The sequence below is a fragment of the Xenopus tropicalis genome, chromosome 10 (genome assembly GCF_000004195.4).
Source record: "Xenopus tropicalis strain Nigerian chromosome 10, UCB_Xtro_10.0, whole genome shotgun sequence".
Taxonomy (NCBI): Eukaryota; Metazoa; Chordata; class Amphibia; order Anura; family Pipidae; genus Xenopus; species Xenopus tropicalis.
Window position 1 is genome coordinate 40,974,159 of NC_030686.2, and position 19,384 is coordinate 40,993,542.

General features: G+C 42.4%; 1 protein-coding gene across 3 annotated transcripts in view; it reads left to right on the forward strand.

The window, feature by feature from the left end:
* Positions 1–19,384, forward strand: part of plcg1 (phospholipase C gamma 1) — a 44,234-nt gene that overhangs the window by 16,663 nt on the left and 8,187 nt on the right. For all 3 annotated transcript variants that reach the window (XM_018097895.2, XM_018097896.2, XM_012952768.3), the window contains exons 3-22: positions 6,842–6,994; positions 7,173–7,266; positions 7,481–7,528; positions 7,987–8,071; positions 8,409–8,492; positions 8,807–8,829; positions 8,967–9,036; positions 9,240–9,341; positions 9,424–9,542; positions 10,774–10,859; positions 13,177–13,297; positions 14,413–14,581; positions 15,199–15,321; positions 16,167–16,268; positions 16,405–16,592; positions 17,424–17,624; positions 17,826–17,945; positions 18,072–18,252; positions 18,334–18,411; positions 18,588–18,691. In XM_018097895.2, coding sequence (XP_017953384.2) covers positions 6,842–6,994; positions 7,173–7,266; positions 7,481–7,528; positions 7,987–8,071; positions 8,409–8,492; positions 8,807–8,829; positions 8,967–9,036; positions 9,240–9,341; positions 9,424–9,542; positions 10,774–10,859; positions 13,177–13,297; positions 14,413–14,581; positions 15,199–15,321; positions 16,167–16,268; positions 16,405–16,592; positions 17,424–17,624; positions 17,826–17,945; positions 18,072–18,252; positions 18,334–18,411; positions 18,588–18,691 — 2,251 coding nt within the window. The remainder of the gene's footprint in view (positions 1–6,841; positions 6,995–7,172; positions 7,267–7,480; positions 7,529–7,986; positions 8,072–8,408; positions 8,493–8,806; positions 8,830–8,966; positions 9,037–9,239; positions 9,342–9,423; positions 9,543–10,773; positions 10,860–13,176; positions 13,298–14,412; positions 14,582–15,198; positions 15,322–16,166; positions 16,269–16,404; positions 16,593–17,423; positions 17,625–17,825; positions 17,946–18,071; positions 18,253–18,333; positions 18,412–18,587; positions 18,692–19,384) is intronic.

Genomic DNA, 19,384 nt, shown 5'->3' on the forward strand with positions numbered 1-19,384 from the left:
CAATCACAGCGCTTATTTGGCACCTCTGTGAACTTTTTATGGTCCAAGTCTTTTTACATTTGGCTGTGGCTCACGAGTAAGAAAGGTTGGGGATCCCTGCCATAGAAAAACCAGAGTGTCTGGTTCAAAACAGGTGCTAACCCTATGCCATGTCTCAAACCGCAGTATGTTAGTATTGGTTTAGGAAAACCTTCGCTGCATGTACTTTTTGCCCATTTTTTTTTATCATGAAAAAGCTATGGTTTCTGCAATTTCATGCGATACTCAGGGAATCTGAAGCTACCCGTTTGGTCCCTGTGAGGACTAGATTATATATAATCTAATTCTCTTCCTCGCAAGGAACAAGCATGGAGTAACTTCAGTATCCCTGAAGTTTTTTTTTTACAAAAGCAATTGGCAAAACCTATGTTCAGCCCAAGTCCTATTCATAGCACTCATGCTGAACAAGGGGGTGTACTGCCCCTATAGCCTTACAACAGAAGGCCAGGAGAACACTGCTTTATTTCAAAGCATTTCTTTGAAACACATGCTGTATTGGCAAGTTCATACATTTACATACAGCAGCATCTCCTACTAACCCCTAGGGACAACTAAACGTGCCCCCTGAATCCGCTTTTCTCTGTCTCTCCATCCTCTCAGCCCGTCTGCCTGGAAATTCATTAGACTATGATGGACAAGTCCCAGGCAGGATATGAACGGATAATGGAGCATCCTCCGGGGGTCCAAATGACGTTGGGAGGATATTATGATCCAGTCCTGCTCCTACAGATCATATCTTTGCTCTTTCTAACATATTTATTTCTATTGCTGTTCTACGTCACGGATGAAACAATGAATTTGCGTTATTCCTAGAAAATAACATTGACATCTGCGCCTCCCCATTACCCTATTGTATGGAAGACACTGAGCGAAAAATAGGAAGGAGATCCAAAACAAAGGATAGGAAAGGACTGGATCTTCTGTCTCCTTGGGAAAAACAACCACATATATAGGGTTCGACGTTCCATAGATCTACCTGCTACTACTGACTGCTAAATGGCACTGCTGTATTGAAATCTATAGTCTGTATGAATGGCGGCTCCCATCCCTATGCAAAACTACAGACCCCCACAAGTCCTACCTGCAAAGCGCTGTGGGTCCCAGTACCTTCTACTTACTCCGCTTGGCAAAAGTGACTGTGTATGTGGTTCACACTGAAGAGCTATGGAAATGTCAGTAGGCGACTGTCACTGAGGTAGGTAGGAAAGTGGGCAGATATGGTGGAGAAGATCATTTCAAACTCGTAGTTAGAAAACCCGAGTAAGGGAAGGAGGGGGACAGATTTGGATAGGAGATAAGGGCAGAGGTTCGGGCCTGTTGCTCAGAATAGCACCCGTATGCCTCCGCTTTCTGACTTCCTCTGCAATAAATTATCTATCATCGCTTGAGCTGAGTAATTTACACTTGTCCTGTTGCCAGAAGCATTGCAAAGGGCAAATATATTTTATATGAATTGAGGGTGTATTTTCCCTTAGACCAGTAATTCCCAAAATGTGGTGCTAGGGGTCTTGGAAGAGTGGCAGGGATGGCCCAGCCAGTAAGGGCAAGGTTTGGACACAACAAATCCACCCCAATGCCCACCTTAATGTGCAATTAGGATGGGTTTTGGGGTGATTCATTCGCTGCCCTATATATTCTTGGAACTGAATGGCTGAACTTAGGGCTAAACCTCACGAGATTGTGTAGTATATTGATAGTGTTGGATTGACAGATGGCATCCTACAAGTCCGATATAGTCAATATATAATGGGACTGATAAAACTCCATGGAAGATTTGCCATCGGATGCGGCACGCCTGGTGGAAAGGAATCTTTTTATACACATTGAAATACTTCGACTGTTGGCTGTAGATGCAGGAATAAAAGCCAAAACTTGACTTTTATCTCATCTGACTGGCTGTGGTGTAACTACAGAGGAAGCAGACCCCACGGTCTCAGGGGGGCCTGGGGGACAAGGTCTCGTGGGTCGGATCAAAATCTTCTGTGTATCAACACTGTGAGCTGCATTTCTGCCGCCTAAAAGGGGCCTTTCCCTTCAAAAATGGGGATGATTATTTCCTTAATTGAAAACTGTCATAGAAAAACATGTTTTTTTTTTCAAAACACATCAGTTGTATAATAAAAGTCCTTTTCAAGGGCATGTCAGGTCCCCCATTCCGGCACATACACAAGATTTGGGGGCACAAAGCTTGGGCTTGGGACTGTGTCATTTCAGCTGTAATTTTGACTGAAAGAAATAACATTTATATTATTTATATAGTGTAAGTGAAGTTTATTTTTCTTGACAAACACAATAGAAAAGAATTTAGATTTATTTCTTATGGTGACAGGTCCCTAATAATAGAGCTTCTCCGGCAGAATCCTGCATTGATATCTGTATTGATATCAGATTTTTTTATATTTAATTTTTAAATTTCAAATGGGACTAGCCATATTCTTCATTTCCCAGGGTGCCACAGCCATCTAACCTGTGCTCTGATAAACTGATAAACTGCTGTGCTGCAAGTTGTGATTGATATCCCCCCCCCCTCCCAGCAGCCAATCAGCATAACAATGGGAAGGGAGCAAGATAGCAGCTCCCAGTAGGTATCAGAACAGCACTCAATAGTAAGAAATCCAAGTCCGGCTTGGGACTCCTCCAGTTACATGGGAGTAGGAGAAACAATAGGTTAGCTGAAAGCAGTTCTAATGTGTAGCGCTGGCTCCTTCTGAAAGCTCAGACTCAGTCACACTTTACTGCTGCGCTGCAAGTTGGAGTGATATCCCCCCCCCCCCCTCCCAGCAGCCAATCAGCAGAACAATGGGAAGGGAGCAAGATAGCAGCTCCCAGTAGGTATCAGAATAGCACTCAATAGTAAGAAATCCAAGTCCGGCTTGGGACTCCTCCAGTTACATGGGAGTAGGAGAAACAACAGGTTAGCTGAAAGCAGTTCTAATGTGTAGCGCTGGCTCCTTCTGAAAGCAAGACTGAAGGAAACAAGATTTATATTATTTTTATAGTGTAAGTGAAGTTTATTTTGCTTCACAAACACAGTAAAAGGCAGTCTCTTGCCCACTTATCTGGACAATAGAAACCTAGCAGATTTCTGGATTATAATTGTAGGTCTGAGCAATAATCATTAAAGAGGTTGTTCAAACCTCCATTAAATTATGTTTTAGTATGACATAGACATTAATATTCTAATTTATTTTTAGGTTTTGGGGTTATTTACATTTTTGTTCAGCAGCTCTCCAGTTTGGAATTTCAGCAGCTATCTGGTTGCTAGGGTCCTGTTTATCTTTGCAACCAGTCAGTGGTTGAAATAAGAGATTTAAATATAAATAGGAGAAGGAATGAATGAAAAGACAGGGAATAAAAAGTAGTCATAATGATACAATTGTAAGTTCACTGAACAGTAGTTTTTTGGCTGCTAGGGTCAGTGACCCCTGGAAAGATGAAGAAGAAGGAAGACAGAGCGAGCCAGTGCATTGGGGTTTGACGAGCCAGTTGTAATATTTTTGTAATAACAATCCCATACTCCATAATTACCTATAATTACATACAGTGACACGAATATAGGGAGCCATTCTCTGACAGAGTTACAGAGGCGACTGGCGCTGCTCTTTTTCAATGGAAACTAAATCACGGGGATTAATGCGCTAATCACAACATCCCTGGGGCTGATTTACAAACATAGGTGCTAAATAACCTAACTGCAGCTGCTCATAGCAACCCTTTTGTTTGACAGAAGACTGATCTAATCTAATGGCTAATTGGTTGCGCACTTGTGCCGTTTATAACCTATATTTGTAAATGATCCCTCCCTTGAATCTCTAAAACCATCGGCATGAATATTTGTGTATGGTCCTAGCTGTTTTCTGTGGGTTGCAAATAGCAATAGAAACCTTGAGATCTTTTACTCCTCTTTGGCCGCTCTTTTACAGGAAGGAAGGTGTGACGGCCCCATTAGTACTGGGAAATCCAAAAATACAAAATAAGTCCCACCATGTCGTGGGCTCAATGTGCAGCTCAGAAATTGACTTCTGCTGAAATTGTGCTTTGTAAGGTGGTGACCTGGGGCCCATTTGATTGGCCGACATTGCCACCAGGTGTCTAGTCATGTCACTGACGCTCTTTATTGCGTTTGTGGGACATGGGGGCCCAGTCAGCCTTGATGGGTTACAGAGCAGTTAACACTAAAGCTGGCCACACACGTGGCGATTTTCGATCTTTTCATCGGTCGCACAAAAGATCCTTCCAACCCTCCACTGACGTTCAGGGCTGAATCGTCAGATAAGGAGGTAGAAACAATAGGATTTCTACCTCCTTCAGCCCTGAAGGTAGATTTTGCTCAGGCGCCTTCAATGGCGCCCGATCAAAATCTTTTAACCTGCCTGATTGGCGAGTTGCCATACACACGCCGAATATCGGACTAAGATATTATTGGTGGGTGTATGGCCAGCGTAAGAGTGAGTAACGCCCTTAACTTGATGGAAGTTTTTCAACAACTCTTTTCTTATGTTGCCCTAGAAACGGGGACAAATGGAAGGGAGGATGCAAAGTTGTAGAACAGAAACCACGCGCTGCATCTGCTCGGTACCGTGTAGTTTAACCTATAACCACTTCCTGTGTGAGCTTGGCATGTCGGTCACAGGCAAACCACTCCCGCTCAAACTGCCAAAGCTGCAAATGTATAGATTATATATACATAATACAAGCAGAGCTGCTGGGAAAATGGCCTCTTTATACTGACTGGCAGGCTTCAGATACATGGTTCACCCAACCATGTGTGACTATTCTGTGTGGGCCGTTGTGCCAGTAGTCGCAGGCCTCTGTGTTTCATTGCTGTGTTAACTGTGTAAGGCAGCACTGTATTAGTGAGGGGCCCGTTTTATCCTGTATATCCTTATAAACGGCGATTAGCGGTGTCATTAGTTATAATAAGTTTCTATGTGTAATTTCTGGTACATGACTCATTTAAATGTATAAAATTTAATGAATATTGTATAACAACATTTTTAACAGAAATTATTCTTTGATTTTCCCACTGTAGTACCTACTATTTGGTTTAAATAAATCTATTGACCTAGTTCCTTTTTTGAAATGCTGAACAAGGGATAAACAAGGCGTTACGGTGACGTGGAAATGTAGTGTTGTGATGGGGAAGGTATAGGACCAATCATATTGAAACAGATTGTATTAAATTGTTTATTGCCTGATGAAGCTCTGTATGTGAGCGAAACGCGTCGCTCATAATCTATACTGTCCTCATGTTATACATATATTATTAGGGCACTGCGACTGGGAAGGCTAATTAAAGTTGTTGGAAAGCATGGCCATGTTAGGGAGCAGGCGTAGCAGAGAAGGTTTATTGGCTGCCGGTCACAGTTGTGGTATTGAGACAAATGGTGAAACTTGAAGAGGAAACATCAATATCGAGCGGTGTCTGAAAAAAAATGAAAGCGAGTGAGATGTTTCCCTGGCGGGGAATAGGGAGACAACAGTCCATATATACTGGGTATAAGCATACTGCCCAACTGTCCTGTTTGTTGCGGGACAGTCCCTATTTTAACAGCTCAACCCGCAGTCCCGGATTCTTATTGAAAAGTCTCTCATTTCCCTTTGATCCCCTGCACTGAATGCCCAAAAAGATACAAAGATTCTCAAACTTAGTTAAATAAGTTAACAAGCTACACCTGCACTTAGATATAATTGTAACTAATAAGCTAAACAGGTCTCTTGGGAGAACTGAGACTTGCAGCTTAAAGGGCAACTTCACCTTTTTAGCAAAAAAAAGTATGTGTGTGGGGTCCGGAATAACTTTGTCAAAGAGAGTGACAGTTATATAATTACCAGCAACAGGCCACTAACTTAGGGTATGTCCAGAGTGTATTCCCCACCTATTCCTCCAATAATAATCAGTCTTCTAGTCCCAACGGCAGCTTGCAGTAGTTACACACCTTAATATATATATACAGTAGGCATGTGTATACAAGTAGCAGATGCCTCCATGTAATGTGCAAAGTCCACTTGCTGATAACAGCTGCCCATAGTCACTTCATCCACTTTTTAGTTATTAAATAAAAGAATTTATGTTGGGTCCTTTCAAGAAATGAAATAAACTGTTCATGTTCCAGTGTTCTAGACTTCTGTCCTAGACTGGCCATAAAGCAGCGCATATTAAACTTGGTTCCAGTAGAATGAGGGTTTCAGCTCCAAAATCATTCCCAAAAAAATTGCTGCAATTTCCAGGAAAATATAAAATCTGGGGATGTAAAATCAGGTTTTTGGTAAGAAATAAATCATTGAAGAGTATTTCAGGGTGATCGTAAAGTGGTTGTTTATCTTTGAGTTAACTTTTAGTATGATGTAGAGAGTAATATTCTGAGACAGTTTGCAATTGGTCTTAGTTTTTTTATTATTTTTAGTTTTTTAATTATTTTACTTTTGTGTTCAGCAGCTCTCCAGTTTGGAATTTCAACCGTTATCTGGTTGCTAGGGTGCAATTTACCTTAGTAACCAGGGACTGGGTGGAACAAGAGACAGAAATATGAATGGGAGACGGGCTGAATAGTAATATAAGTAATGAAAAGTAACAATAGCAATAAAACTGGAGCCTCACAGAGCAATAGGTTTTTGGCAGTTGAGGTCCCATTTGAAAGGTGGAAAGAGTCAGATGAAGAAGGGAAATTCATAAACTATAAATAATGAAGACCAATTGAAAGTTTGTTTAGAACTGACCGTTATGTAACATATTAAAAGGGAGAACCACCCCTTGTGCATTCAAACACCCCGATTTATATCGATGTTTCCTCTTCCCTAGTGGATATTCGGGAAATTAAGGAGATTCGACCTAGCAAGAACTCCAGAGATTTCGACCGGTACCAGGAGGACCCAACGGTGCGGTTGGAGCAGGCTCATTGCTTCGTTATATTGTACGGAACAGAGTTCAGACTGAAGACCTTGAGCCTACAAGGTAAGTGACCCTCATGCTGCACTTGCAGTTCCACTAAACTAAAGCAAGAGTAGGAAGTTCCCAGCATTCTCTTCCTTACCCTAAAGGCAGGCTGCATTGGGAACTCCAGCTATTGCAGAACTGCAACTCCGTCCCTTCCCTAAAAGAACTATCGGTTTTTTTTTTCTGTCCGTTTCAGCCACCTCCGAGGAGGAAGTAAACATGTGGATTAAAGGGTTAAACTGGCTGCTTCAGGATACACTGCAGGCGCCTACTCCTCTGCAGATTGAGAGGTAATGAGGAAATGCCTCTGTTGCTCTGATAAGCTAATTATGGCCCGACATCTCGTGTGGGACGGCAGGTCCCAGGATCCTTGCATCTACTACTTCTGTCGAGGGACACTGAGAGTTATACTTCAATTAGTATTCACGTTATCAGACATTTCTGCCATCACTTCCTCCGTCTGTGGATATTTTGTTTATATATATATGTATTTTATCCTTCCAGGTGGCTCCGGAAGCAGTTCTACACATTGGACCGCAACAGGGAAGACAAGTAAGACGGAGATCCGTTGTACTGATCCAAAGTTATTTGTGGCTATACATGTGTTCTTAGAGATCAGCACAGAAAAAGTGCTTTCCCCACAAAGTGTTGATGTGGGTTCCTAAGGCACATCTGGCATCCTGGGCCCACTCTTATTGCATTTAGATATATAGAATATATAGTGCCAATTGGCATAGGTTTTATATAGGCCCATAGCAAAAAATAAGTATGGGCTCATGGGAAATATCCTAGGCTAGGGCCCACCAGGGTCATCCTCTAGTATTCAAGTAGGCCAGTTAACTAGGGGGTGGCACAGTTATTGTCAGCAGTCTAAAGTTGCTGCTGTCTCTTGTTGATAAAATGTAGAATGTCCTCTAGAAATGGAAAGAGCTTAGTGCAATATTGTTGAAATATGTTATGTTGCTTCCAATAACTGAAGTCTTACTTCCTTCTGCTTATTCCCCTTCTAGGATTTCTGTCAAAGACCTAAAGAATATGCTGTCCCAGGTTAATTACAGGGTCCCCAATATGAGGTTCCTGCGTGACCGACTAATGGTGAGACATTGTGCATTTTACCCAGTATGATCTTACTGAGATATCCACTCATTCCCTTTGGCTTTCTATTCAACCGAACACCCATACCACTTCTTGGCACACTGACCCTTGGTGTTCCTATACCCACTATAACCAAACTCCTAGTCACATAGTTCTGTTCTTCTCAATATTCTGTCCCTGTGAAATCATACTCTTTATTATTACTTTGCATCTCTACCAGTCTCACTGATCATCACCTTTGGACTTTCCACCATATCCACCAATTGATATAAATGTGTATTCCTCTGTCCTCCTATGTTCTATTCCTTATATTATATTATAAATCTGAACTCTTCAGGAACTGGAACAAAGAAGCCGAGAGATTAACTATGCCCAGTTTGCCATACTCTACCGATCCCTTATGTATGATGCACAGAAAACGGTATGTGAACAGCAGCCATAGTTGTGCCTTTATATCCCTTCTATGGGTGTTTTTAGGGCAGCGCAAAGGGTGAGTTGTAGGGTGGAGAAATTTTTCTGGGTGTTTTGGGGAGTGTTGTGGGGTGTTTGTGAGATTTGGAATGGTGCTGCAGGGTGTATAGGGGAAATGAAGTGTCATGATGTGAGGAAAAGTTGTGTTATGGGACATACAATGTACATATGAGCAGAAACGAACATATGTTGCTACAGTAATAAATTGTTTGATATTGCTAAATCGCCGTTCTCTGCCTAATTTACTGTTTTTTTCCTTCTCAGATCCCAATTCCCTTTACAGAGAGGTAGGTAAAAATGTATTTTCATCATGTATGTACTACTTATGTTTATAGGGAAATTTGTGCCAAATTGTAAAAAGGCAGATTCCAGTAATGGATAGAGGTTGAAATGGCGTGGCTAGAAATACTTTCTTTTTCACCAGGTTTGGTGAGCGTGAAAGGACCAAAGTATCCCTAGAGGACTTCCAAAAGTTCTTGCTGGATTATCAAAAGGTAATATTCTTAGTTCTGTTCTACCACCTTTATTCCCTTGTCTCCTTTGTCTGCTTGCAATGACCCTAATTCCCTAGTGCTCTTTATCTTCTCACATTTTCTCACTTGACATTTCCCCTAGTTCTCTCACCTGCATTGTTTATAACCCATTCTTTTCCTTCTGTCTGGCAATAAAATCAACCCCCCCCCCTTTGTTCCTGCAGGAGATGTGGGCAACTGATCTGCACAAAGTGCGGGAGTTCATGTTCCACTTCCTGCATGACCCTTTGAGGGAGATCGAAGAGCCATATTTCACTCTGGAAGAGGTTTGGCGCAATCCTGTCTTTCCATGTACTTGTGTCTATGCCATTTTTCTTGCCTTTTAAACATTCATTTTCTCCTCTGCAGTTTGTATCTTTCCTGTTCTCTAAGGAGAATACAGTGTGGGATTCAGAACTGGACACAGTGTGTCCCCAAAATATGGACAACCCTTTGTCTCATTACTGGATATCCTCTTCCCACAACACGTAAGCGCTTCACTACTTCCATATGACTTGTTGGTTCCAACTCCATATTTTCTATGGACAGGCTTCCTCCTTTTTTGTTTCTCCCATTCTGCCTTTTTAGTTTACATGAGCATTGTATCCTTAACTTACGGAACACTGTGTTGATGTCTGATTTTATATATTTTCAAACAGTGTGGTCTACTGACCATCTACTCTTACCTCCAACAGCAGAGACTCTACTCTTTACTTTTTATTCAGATTTAAAGTTAAACAGGCTACCCGGTTTCCTTTATTTGCCCCATTTCTATACTGAGCTTCCTGCTCTTTCCTTTTTCCACCACTACAGCATGTTGACTTCCTGCTCTCTCCCCTTTACTCTTCATTATTTCCTGCTCTCTTCTCTTTCATTCCTCATTATTTGTCCCATGCTGAATTTTGCTGTCTTTTTCATCCATCTCTGTACTCTTTTTGGACACAAGCCCCTCTGGGGCACAGCATTTGGGTAGGACCCTCTTACCTCATAACAAGGTTATAGATATATAAATACATTGTCAGCTCAGCAAATAAGTGTTCACCTCTTAAGGTCCCCATACACAGGCCGATAGTAGCTGCCGATATGGGTCCCTTAGACTGATTCGGCAGCTAATCGGCCTGTGTATGTGCACTCCCGATGGGCCTGCCTGACCGACATCTGGCTCGCACCGGCTCGTTGATGCAGTCCTCAGACCGACTTTGCCTATGCCCGTCATTATAATTTGATCGTTTGGCCCCAGGGCCAAACGATCAAATTAGCCTGGATTCTCCCGATATCTCCCACCCGTAGATCTGCCAGTGTATGGGGACCTTTAGTTTGGTTCAAATCATCTTTCAAGATGGCCTTCCAGGCATACCTATGACGGCAAATAAGCATTCGTCTCAAATATAGCTCTTGATGACCCTCAGAATGGCTCCCCAATCACAAATCCACCCCACTCCCAAGGGTCAGCCCCTAAATTTGGAAACCTCTCCCTTATATATTGCAGGCTCCTTATTGCCTTTCCAAGTGATTATAGGCAGCACTCCTTCATAATTCATTATAATGCCTTGATTGTCACAATGTGGGCAGCAGCAATGTTTCGAGCCTAACTGGCTCTTTATCAAGCTAATTGTCTCCTTATTGCCTTCCCTTCTTTTAATCTCTGCCCCGTACTCTACTCTTTCTGTATTAAAACCCGCACTGTATGTTTTATAAGCACTTATCTTCTCTCTCCAGGTACCTAACAGGGGATCAGTTCTCCAGTGAATCTTCATTGGAAGCCTACGCTCGCTGCCTGCGCATGGGCTGTCGCTGCATAGAATGTAAGCAGAGCGCCTTCTAGTGGAGGAAAAACTATTGATGTGACAGTAATGCTATTATTCAACTTGATCTATGATTCTTATTTAAGAGCTTTATGTATGAGAAAGGGCAAGAGGTGTGCTTCATCAGGTTGGGTAACAGATCTGCACAACAGTTGGCTAGATTTACTCTTTTTGAGCTACTACTGAAAACGTATTTACCTCATGGGCTATAGTAGCACAGCCCTAGCCTGGCAGGGTCATAGGAGGACTGTATCTAGGATACCTCAAAGATTCCATAGAGGTTGTAATTAAAGGAGCCTAGGTTCGTCCGCTTTGGAGAGTGGCCTAACAGTACTAAGTCATAATGCAAGGCTACATTTACTCTAGACTACTTTGGATTTGTTGCTTTATTCATGGCCCTGTTCAGTTAAAATGAACACTATCATCTTTGATGTGGTCAGTGCTGATTGGATTGAAACAAACCTCAAATCTCAGTAGACCCATCAGTTATACGACTATGGTTCTGGAGCCAAATTAAATCCGTACTCGGGGATGCAACTAATGCTTTGGGCAGCTCCAAGACACCTCTGCTTGAATCGTAAGCAGTCATGGCTAGAGAAAATAACACAATCGCATATTTTTTTGCAAATGCCTCAAAAGAAATGTTAAATAGAATAAACCTGAATAGGTTTTTAATATTTGGGTTTCTTGTAATAGGCATTTGTCTGTGCATTAGTGGTAATTTATTAAGCAAAGGGAGTTTTGGATTCACAATAATTGGGTAATATATAAGGAAAAATAGTGTAGTATAGTATATATGGAGCAACCTTTACCTAGACAGTCTGCTCAGATGACTCCCCATGTCCCACCATATCACTATATTTGAAAAAGAGACCATTATCGCAAAGTCAAAACAAAGTTTGTTTCATTTTAAGTCGTTTCACACCTCTGGGCAATTTTGGATCACTGATAAGATGATTTCCTTTGACTTCATGGTAAGACAGAGCAGGAAACAGGAATTCATTTGATATTGCTTCCCTCAGATTACAATACAAAGCTGCACATTTTTTAACTGAACTACCAATCTGTAGGTTCTGCCAAATGCCAGAGGGGCTGCTGTAAGGTGCCATAGACAGTCACTATTTATTGGGCTGGGGGGGCTGTTTGGGCCTCTGGGTACTTGGAATGCCAGGACCCAGGCCCAGACTAGCAATCTGTGGGTTCAGGCAAATGCCAGAGGGGCTGCTGTAAGATGCCATAGACAGTCACTATTTATTGGGCTGGGGGGCTGTTTGGGCCTCTGGGTACTTGGAATGCCAGGACCCAGGCCCAGACTGGCAATCTGTGGGTTCAGGCAAATGCCAGAGGGGCTGCTGTAAGATGCCATAGACAGTCACTATTTATTGGGCTGGGGGGGCTGTTTGGGCCTCTGGGTACTGGAAATGACAGGGCCTCTTTTGAATGCCAGTCCAGACCTGTGGCAGTGTATATATCTTTGAATATCTGCAGGATATTAAGTAGATTTATTTTCAGATAAACACTGTCATCGTTACAAAGGCTTCCAAACCAAAGTCGTTCATATGAAGCTGGTTCATCATTTGATGCCTTTACTTTTTTCCACAAGATGTTGGAACGTTGTTGGCGGAATTTTGCTTCCATTTAGCGGCATGATTATTAGGGATCAAGTCAAGTGGCTTACAGTGGCCATTCCAATTTAAGTATCCCTCAGGTTTTCAGTTGAGTTAAGGTCAAGGCTCTGAAGTCAATCAACTTTTTCTGTATAGACCTTCCTTTGTACATGGGGGCATTTGCCTAACCAGGACCATGCCTTCCCAAAACTTCTGCTACAAAGTAGGAAGCGCTGAATTGTCAATTACACTGCAGCATTACAGTTCGCTTTCTCTAAAACTGGAAGCCCCAGAACCCCATCTTCTTACACTAATGGTGGAGTGATGCCCTCAGAAAGGTACTTTTTTCCTGCCATCAACCTACCCAGCTGTGAGTGTTCCAAATGAGTATAGGTGGTTTTCATGCAATGGACACCTTAGCAGTCTCTTTCTGTGAAGTTGTGTGGCCTACAACTTTTGTGGATAAACTGTTGTTGCTTCTAGATGTTTCCACTTTGTAATTACTTCATTTAAGAGCTGATAATGACAGGTCTAGCAGGGAAGACATCTGATAAAGTAACTAATTAGGAAGGTGGAATCCTGTAGTGGTGCAGGTACAAGACACAAGATTGCTTGGAGGTCTAGAACATCTGTCTGCTTTGTGTATTTGAATACGTCCCCACTTTACCTGTGTCCTTATGTGCCGTTACATCTTTATACTCTCGTTGCAGTGGACTGCTGGGATGGGCCAGATGGAATGCCAGTTATTTACCATGGGCATACGCTGACCACCAAAATAAAGTTCTCCGAAGTCTTAACCACCATCAAGGAACATGCTTTTGTCACATCAGAGTGAGTTCCAGCTTGCTGCATTTCTGTTATATGCCCAGAATTTACAAACACAATTAGCTGGTTATACTTATTATAGTCACTATTTTTCACTATTTAGTCACTTTTTATATTTACTAGTGGTGCAAATAATAATTGGCATTATTATATACACCTTTGCTGGCCCCATTTTTCAACAAGGGATTTCAACGGTTCAATGCTGTGATACTGCTCTATACATGCCCTGATTTGGACAATTTCAATTTCATGGTACAGGTATGGGATCCCTTATCTGGAAACCTATTATCCAGAAAGTTCCAAATTATGGAAAGGCCATCACCCATAGACTCCATTATAAGCAAATAATTCAATTTTTTTTAAATGATATCCCTTTTCTCTGTAATAATAAAACAGTACCTGTACTTGATCCCAACTAAGATATAATTACCCCTTATTGGGGCAGAACAGCCCTATTGGGTTTATTTCATGGTTAAATCATTCCCTTTTCTCTGTAATAATAAAACAGTACCTGTACTTGATCCCAACTAAGATATAATTACCCCTTATTGGGGGCAGAACAGCCCTATTGGGTTTATTTAATGGTTAAATGATTCCCTTTTCTCTGTAATAATAAAACAGTACCTGTACTTGATCCCAACTAAGATATAATTACCCCTTATTGGGGCAGAACAGCCCTATTGGGTTTATTTAATGGTTAAATGATTCCCTTTTCTCTGTAATAATAAAACAGTACCTGTACTTGATCCCAACTAAGATATAATTACCCCTTATTGGGGGCAAAAACAAGCCTATTGGGTTTATTCAATATTTAAATGATGTTTAGCAGGCTTAAGTTATGGAAATCCAAATTTCAGAAAGATCCCTTATCCAGAAAACCCCAGGTCCAGAGCATTCTGTATAACAGGTCCCATACCTGTACTGTCATCTGGCTATGTACAGCACCAAGAGGACTGACTACAATTTCATAAGTCTGTCCTATGATTCAATCGCATTGTGGTTGTGGGTGTTTATACTGACCTCTTCCACCAGTAAGTATTAGGCAGCAATGTCTAAAGAACCAGAGTGATTTTATATTTAGATAATAAAAACATCCTTTTCTCATATCACTTTCTATTCAGATACCCAGTTATCTTATCAATTGAAGACCACTGCAGCATTGCACAACAAAGAAATATGGCTCAGCACTTTAAGAAGGTTTTTGGGGACATGCTCCTGACCAAGCCCGTGGATGTCAACGCTGATGGCCTTCCCTCTCCCAACCAACTGAAACGGAAAATCCTCATCAAGGTGTGGGTTAAACAAACGGCAAACCTTTAAACCTCATTAACGTGCTTGTAGTTGAAAATTAGCTCGATCCAATACATATTATCCCTGTGCTCTGCTTAATGTAGCCGCAAACTTGATGACCCTGCAATATGTCCGACTGTCCAAAAAACACACTATTTGTAGACATAAATGTATGGATTTGGCCTTGGCCTTGTATATCTGCATGGGGGTCAACCGGTGATCCTGTCATATTGTAGTTAATTGGATCCAAGTGGAAACTTTCCTCTGCCAAGGCAAATTATCAACTGGTGCATTCGTAGATAACAAAGCATAAAAGGGCCACAACTACTCCGTATCAGATCCAATCAAGAAACACAAAGATAATACTTAAACACATATAATATAAAGATTTCCCTTTGTTCTAGTTCATATAGTAAGCGGGAGGATGTACAGCAGCTGTAGGGGCAGTAGCAGCTGTAGGTGCTGTTTATGAATGTTGAAACTAAGCTGTGGCATGTCCGTGCTGAAAATAATTTGATTTTTAGATAGAGGATACTTGTGGCTTAGCTTAGTCAGAATGCTGTAGGCAATACGAGTAAATGTGTTACTCTTTGTGGTTTCTGTAATATGTTACGCAGCACAAGAAGCTGGCAGAAGGGAGCACTTATGAAGAGATACCGGCCTCCACTGTCTACTCGGAAAATGACATCAGCAACTCCATCAAGAATGGAATTTTGTACCTGCAAGATCCCATCAATCACGTGAGTTGAGCAGCTTGGGGTTTAGAAGGTGGGCTTGTGTAGAGCTGAGATAGCCCGAGGTATTTCACACTGCGCTAACTTCCTGTGTGTAAGAGTGTAAGCTTAGTCCCATTTAGAATAGTTCAATGAGGAGGCACAGCCAAATCAAATATTCAGGGACTCGTTTCGTTGATATCCCCTTCTTAGGGCTGTGACACACTGGGAGATTAGTTGCTGCGCGACAAATCTCCCTTGTCGCGGGCGACTAATCTCCCCGAAATGCCATCCCATCGGCTAGAATTTAAATCGGCGGTGGGATGGCATACGCGACGCAGCGATTTGCTGTCGCCCGAAGTTTCCTATCAAGGCAATTTCGGGAAATTGCGGCGCCGCGTTTGCCATCCCACTGGCGATTTAAATTCTAGCCAGTGGGATAGCATTTCGGGAGCTTTGTTTCGTTACGACTAATCTCCCCGAGTGTCACAGCCCTTAAGCTCAGTGACCGAATGACATACTATTTACCCATTCCTGTAAAACGTCAGAACTTTCTATTGTTGCAAGGTTCTTGCCGTTTTCAGGTTGGCCAGTGAGCTCTCATATTCACACATGGAGGGCAATTTTCGATACTCTGAGGTCCAATGATGTTGCTTGACTGTATATCAAAACGGTTTCCCAGAGCCTCCTGTATGGAAGGCTGACTGGATTCTTCAGATCTTAATGACTGAATTTCTGGGCCATGTAAGGCTGGCTCTCAAACCTGATGTTGGCACATTTCATAAAATAAAAGAATATTAAGAAAGCAGAGTATAAGTGATGTTTAATTTTAAGAATGAGTTCCACTGCTAATGCCCCACTTTCCTCTACAGGAGTGGTACCCACATTTCTTTGTCCTCACCAGCAGCAAGATCTATTATTCAGAGGAGACCACCGGCAGCCAGGCTAACGATGACGAGGAGGAACAGAAGGAGGTAGGGTTGAGTTTAACTTAACACAAATAAGTGTACGAATGTACAACACCTTTTAGCTGCACTTAGTTGCCTTATGCTGCATATTTTTTTTTTCTCCATGACTCCAGTTGTGTTTTTTTGCATCCTGTTCTCTCAGGCCAGTAACAGCTCAGAGCTGCACTCTGCTGAAAAGTGGTTCCACGGGAAGCTGGGTGCAGGAAGGGATGGACGGCACATTGCAGAACGGCTGCTGACAGATTACTGTATTGAAACTGGGGCTCCAGATGGCTCCTTTCTGGTGCGGGAGAGTGAGACATTTGTGGGGGATTACACACTCTCCTTCTGGTAAGAGTCCCGTGGGCAGTCACTTTTCATTCTACACTTAGTGCACAAACTGCCCCTTCATATCTGTGAGTGCCTTACGTGCTTTCATGCATGGACACACCATATCCACCATCGATCACCCAAAGTCACATTCAGCCATTACATGGATTTGCCTTTAAATCCTACCTACTGTTAAATCCACAGTTCAGGACTGTCCCATGGAAATAAGGGCATTTGGGTTATGTGGCCATCAATTATGGACCAACTTAAGGTGGCCATACACGGGCCGATTGTAGCTGCCGATATCGGTCCCTTAGACCAATTCGTCAGCTTATCGGCCCATGTAGGGGCAGCAATGACTGGCCTGCCCAACCGACATCTGGCCTGAAATCGGGCAGATATCGATCAGGCAGGTTAAAAAATTCAGTCGGATCAGGGACCGCATCTGCTCGTTGATGGGGTCCCCGAATCGACTGCGCCCTTAACAGTGGTTCTAATTAGATCGTTTGGCCCTAGGGCCAAAAGACCGAATTAGCCCAAATTCCCCCGATATCGCCCGCCCGTAGGTGGGGATATCGGGAGAAGATCTGCTCGCTTGGCGACCGGATCATTACGTGTATGGCCACCTTTAGAATAGCGCTCTTGTTAATTGGTTTCCTCACTTTAACCTATATGTGAAATCCTCAAAAGGCAGAGCAAGCTGTATGTGCCCCACCGCCGGACAATTCCTGACCTTACATGTTTGAAAGCAAGCCTTTAATCATACAAATTAGAGTTTTACTGGAGTGTTTACATAGACCAGATTCCTTCATACATCTGACTTTTTTTTTTTTTTTTTTTTTGGCTTCCTAGGAGAAATGGAAAAGTTCAGCACTGTAGGATACACTCCAGGCAAGAAGCTGGTAGTCCGAAATTCTTCCTGACAGATAATCTGGTGTTTGAGAGTCTGTATGCTCTGATTACTCACTACCAGCAAATGCCCCTGAGGTGCAACGAGTTTGAGATGAGACTGACAGAGCCGGTTCCACAGACTAATGCCCACGAGAGCAAGGAGTGAGTAAAGGAAAAATACAAATGGGTGGACGATGAAAAGAAGATGGGAGGGTTTATATTGCCTTGTATACTATTGGAAAAATGGTGACATACCGTTTTACCGCCAGTGAGGATAATCTATATGGCAATTCGTGGGTGTTAGGTGTATGGGAATATGGTACCTGAGCAAAGACCAAGTTGATTTTATGTTGAATTCTCTAGGTGGTATCATGCCAGCCTTACCCGGGGGCAAGCAGAACACATGTTGATGAGAGTTCCCCGAGACGGAGCCTTCTTGGTGCGCAAGAGGAGTGAACAGAACTCATATGCCATCTCCTTCAGGTGAGACACAGATCTCCAACTTTCAAAATAAAAGCATGTCATTACTCTTTAACAGTTTATTTCTGTTTGGTCTCATTTTCTTATCCTGAATCTTCTCGTGCCCCCTAATTCTGTGTCACCTTACAGAGCCGAGGGGAAGATCAAACACTGCCGGGTAATACAGGAAGGTCAAAGCGTTGTCCTTGGAAGCTCAGAGTTCGACAGCCTGGTGGATTTAATAAGTTACTATGAGAAGCACCCTCTGTATCGGAAGATGAAGCTGCGTTACCCCATTAATGAAGAAACGCTTGAAAAGATCGGCACCCCTGTGAGTACTGGAACTCCTTTAGGGCAAGGTAAGCCTTCAGTGGGTCTAGTGTAAAACTAAACTTGCTGCCCTGTGTTGCAGGATCCAGATTATGGTGCTTTATACGAGGGAAGGAATCCTGGTTTCTATGTGGAGGCCAATCCAATGCCTACATTTAAGGTATAGGTGAACAGTGAATCAAAGACACTGATCTTAATTGTGAAGGCCAAGTTGTCTTGCATGTGTTGTTGTGCTTGTTTTGTCTCCCTCCCGCCCCATCATTTTTTCCTTTTTTATGACCCTCTGTTTTTCCCCCTTAGAAATCCTTGTTTTCTCTTCCCTCTGTGTCTCCCCAGTGCTCTGTCAGGGCCTTGTTTGATTATAAGGCTCAACGTGAGGATGAATTGACTTTCACCAAGAATACAATCATCCAGAACGTAGAGAAGCAAGAGGGAGGATGGTAAGCAGAGCCAGTCCATTCCTCACTTTTATCGTCTATGCCTTCAGCTGTTTGTCTGTCTCTACATTAAAAAATATAGTTTTTGCAGGCTGGGAGATCATACAAATCCACTGGAGGGTCGACTTATGACCCGTGGCTCTCCACATCTCTTCATGCCTCAATGGATGTTCTGATTTTAATCATAATTGGTTTAGAAAGCATAGTACACATTTTCTGTGCTCTCCACTCCAGTCATTGAAACATAAACCTGCTTGTGCTTCATGTTTTTATGCTTTGATTTCTTCCTTACCCCTCCCTTATTCGCACACAGGGGATATACTGTTACAGTACATACATTATTATATCTATTTTGCATGTATGTGAGCGTATATATTTGGAGAATGTTAAATCAGTTCTTCTGCCATATGCATTAAGAGAACACTCAAGTGTGCAGTGCTGAAAAGTTATTTCCATGTGAAGGATTTATGACTTTTGTGAGTTGAACCGGACTTATGAAGATAGCTGGAATAGTCATAAAGGAGTACAGGACTGCTGTTTGTCAGCAAAGGAAGGGATATTATAAGTACAAGCACAAAAACAGCTATAACTTCAAATGCATCCAACTTTAGCTAGCCGGATGTTGGATTCAACGATGGCTTTTTGGCACAAATAAAGCAATTTTGGTAGAACCATCCCACCAAATAAATAGGAATG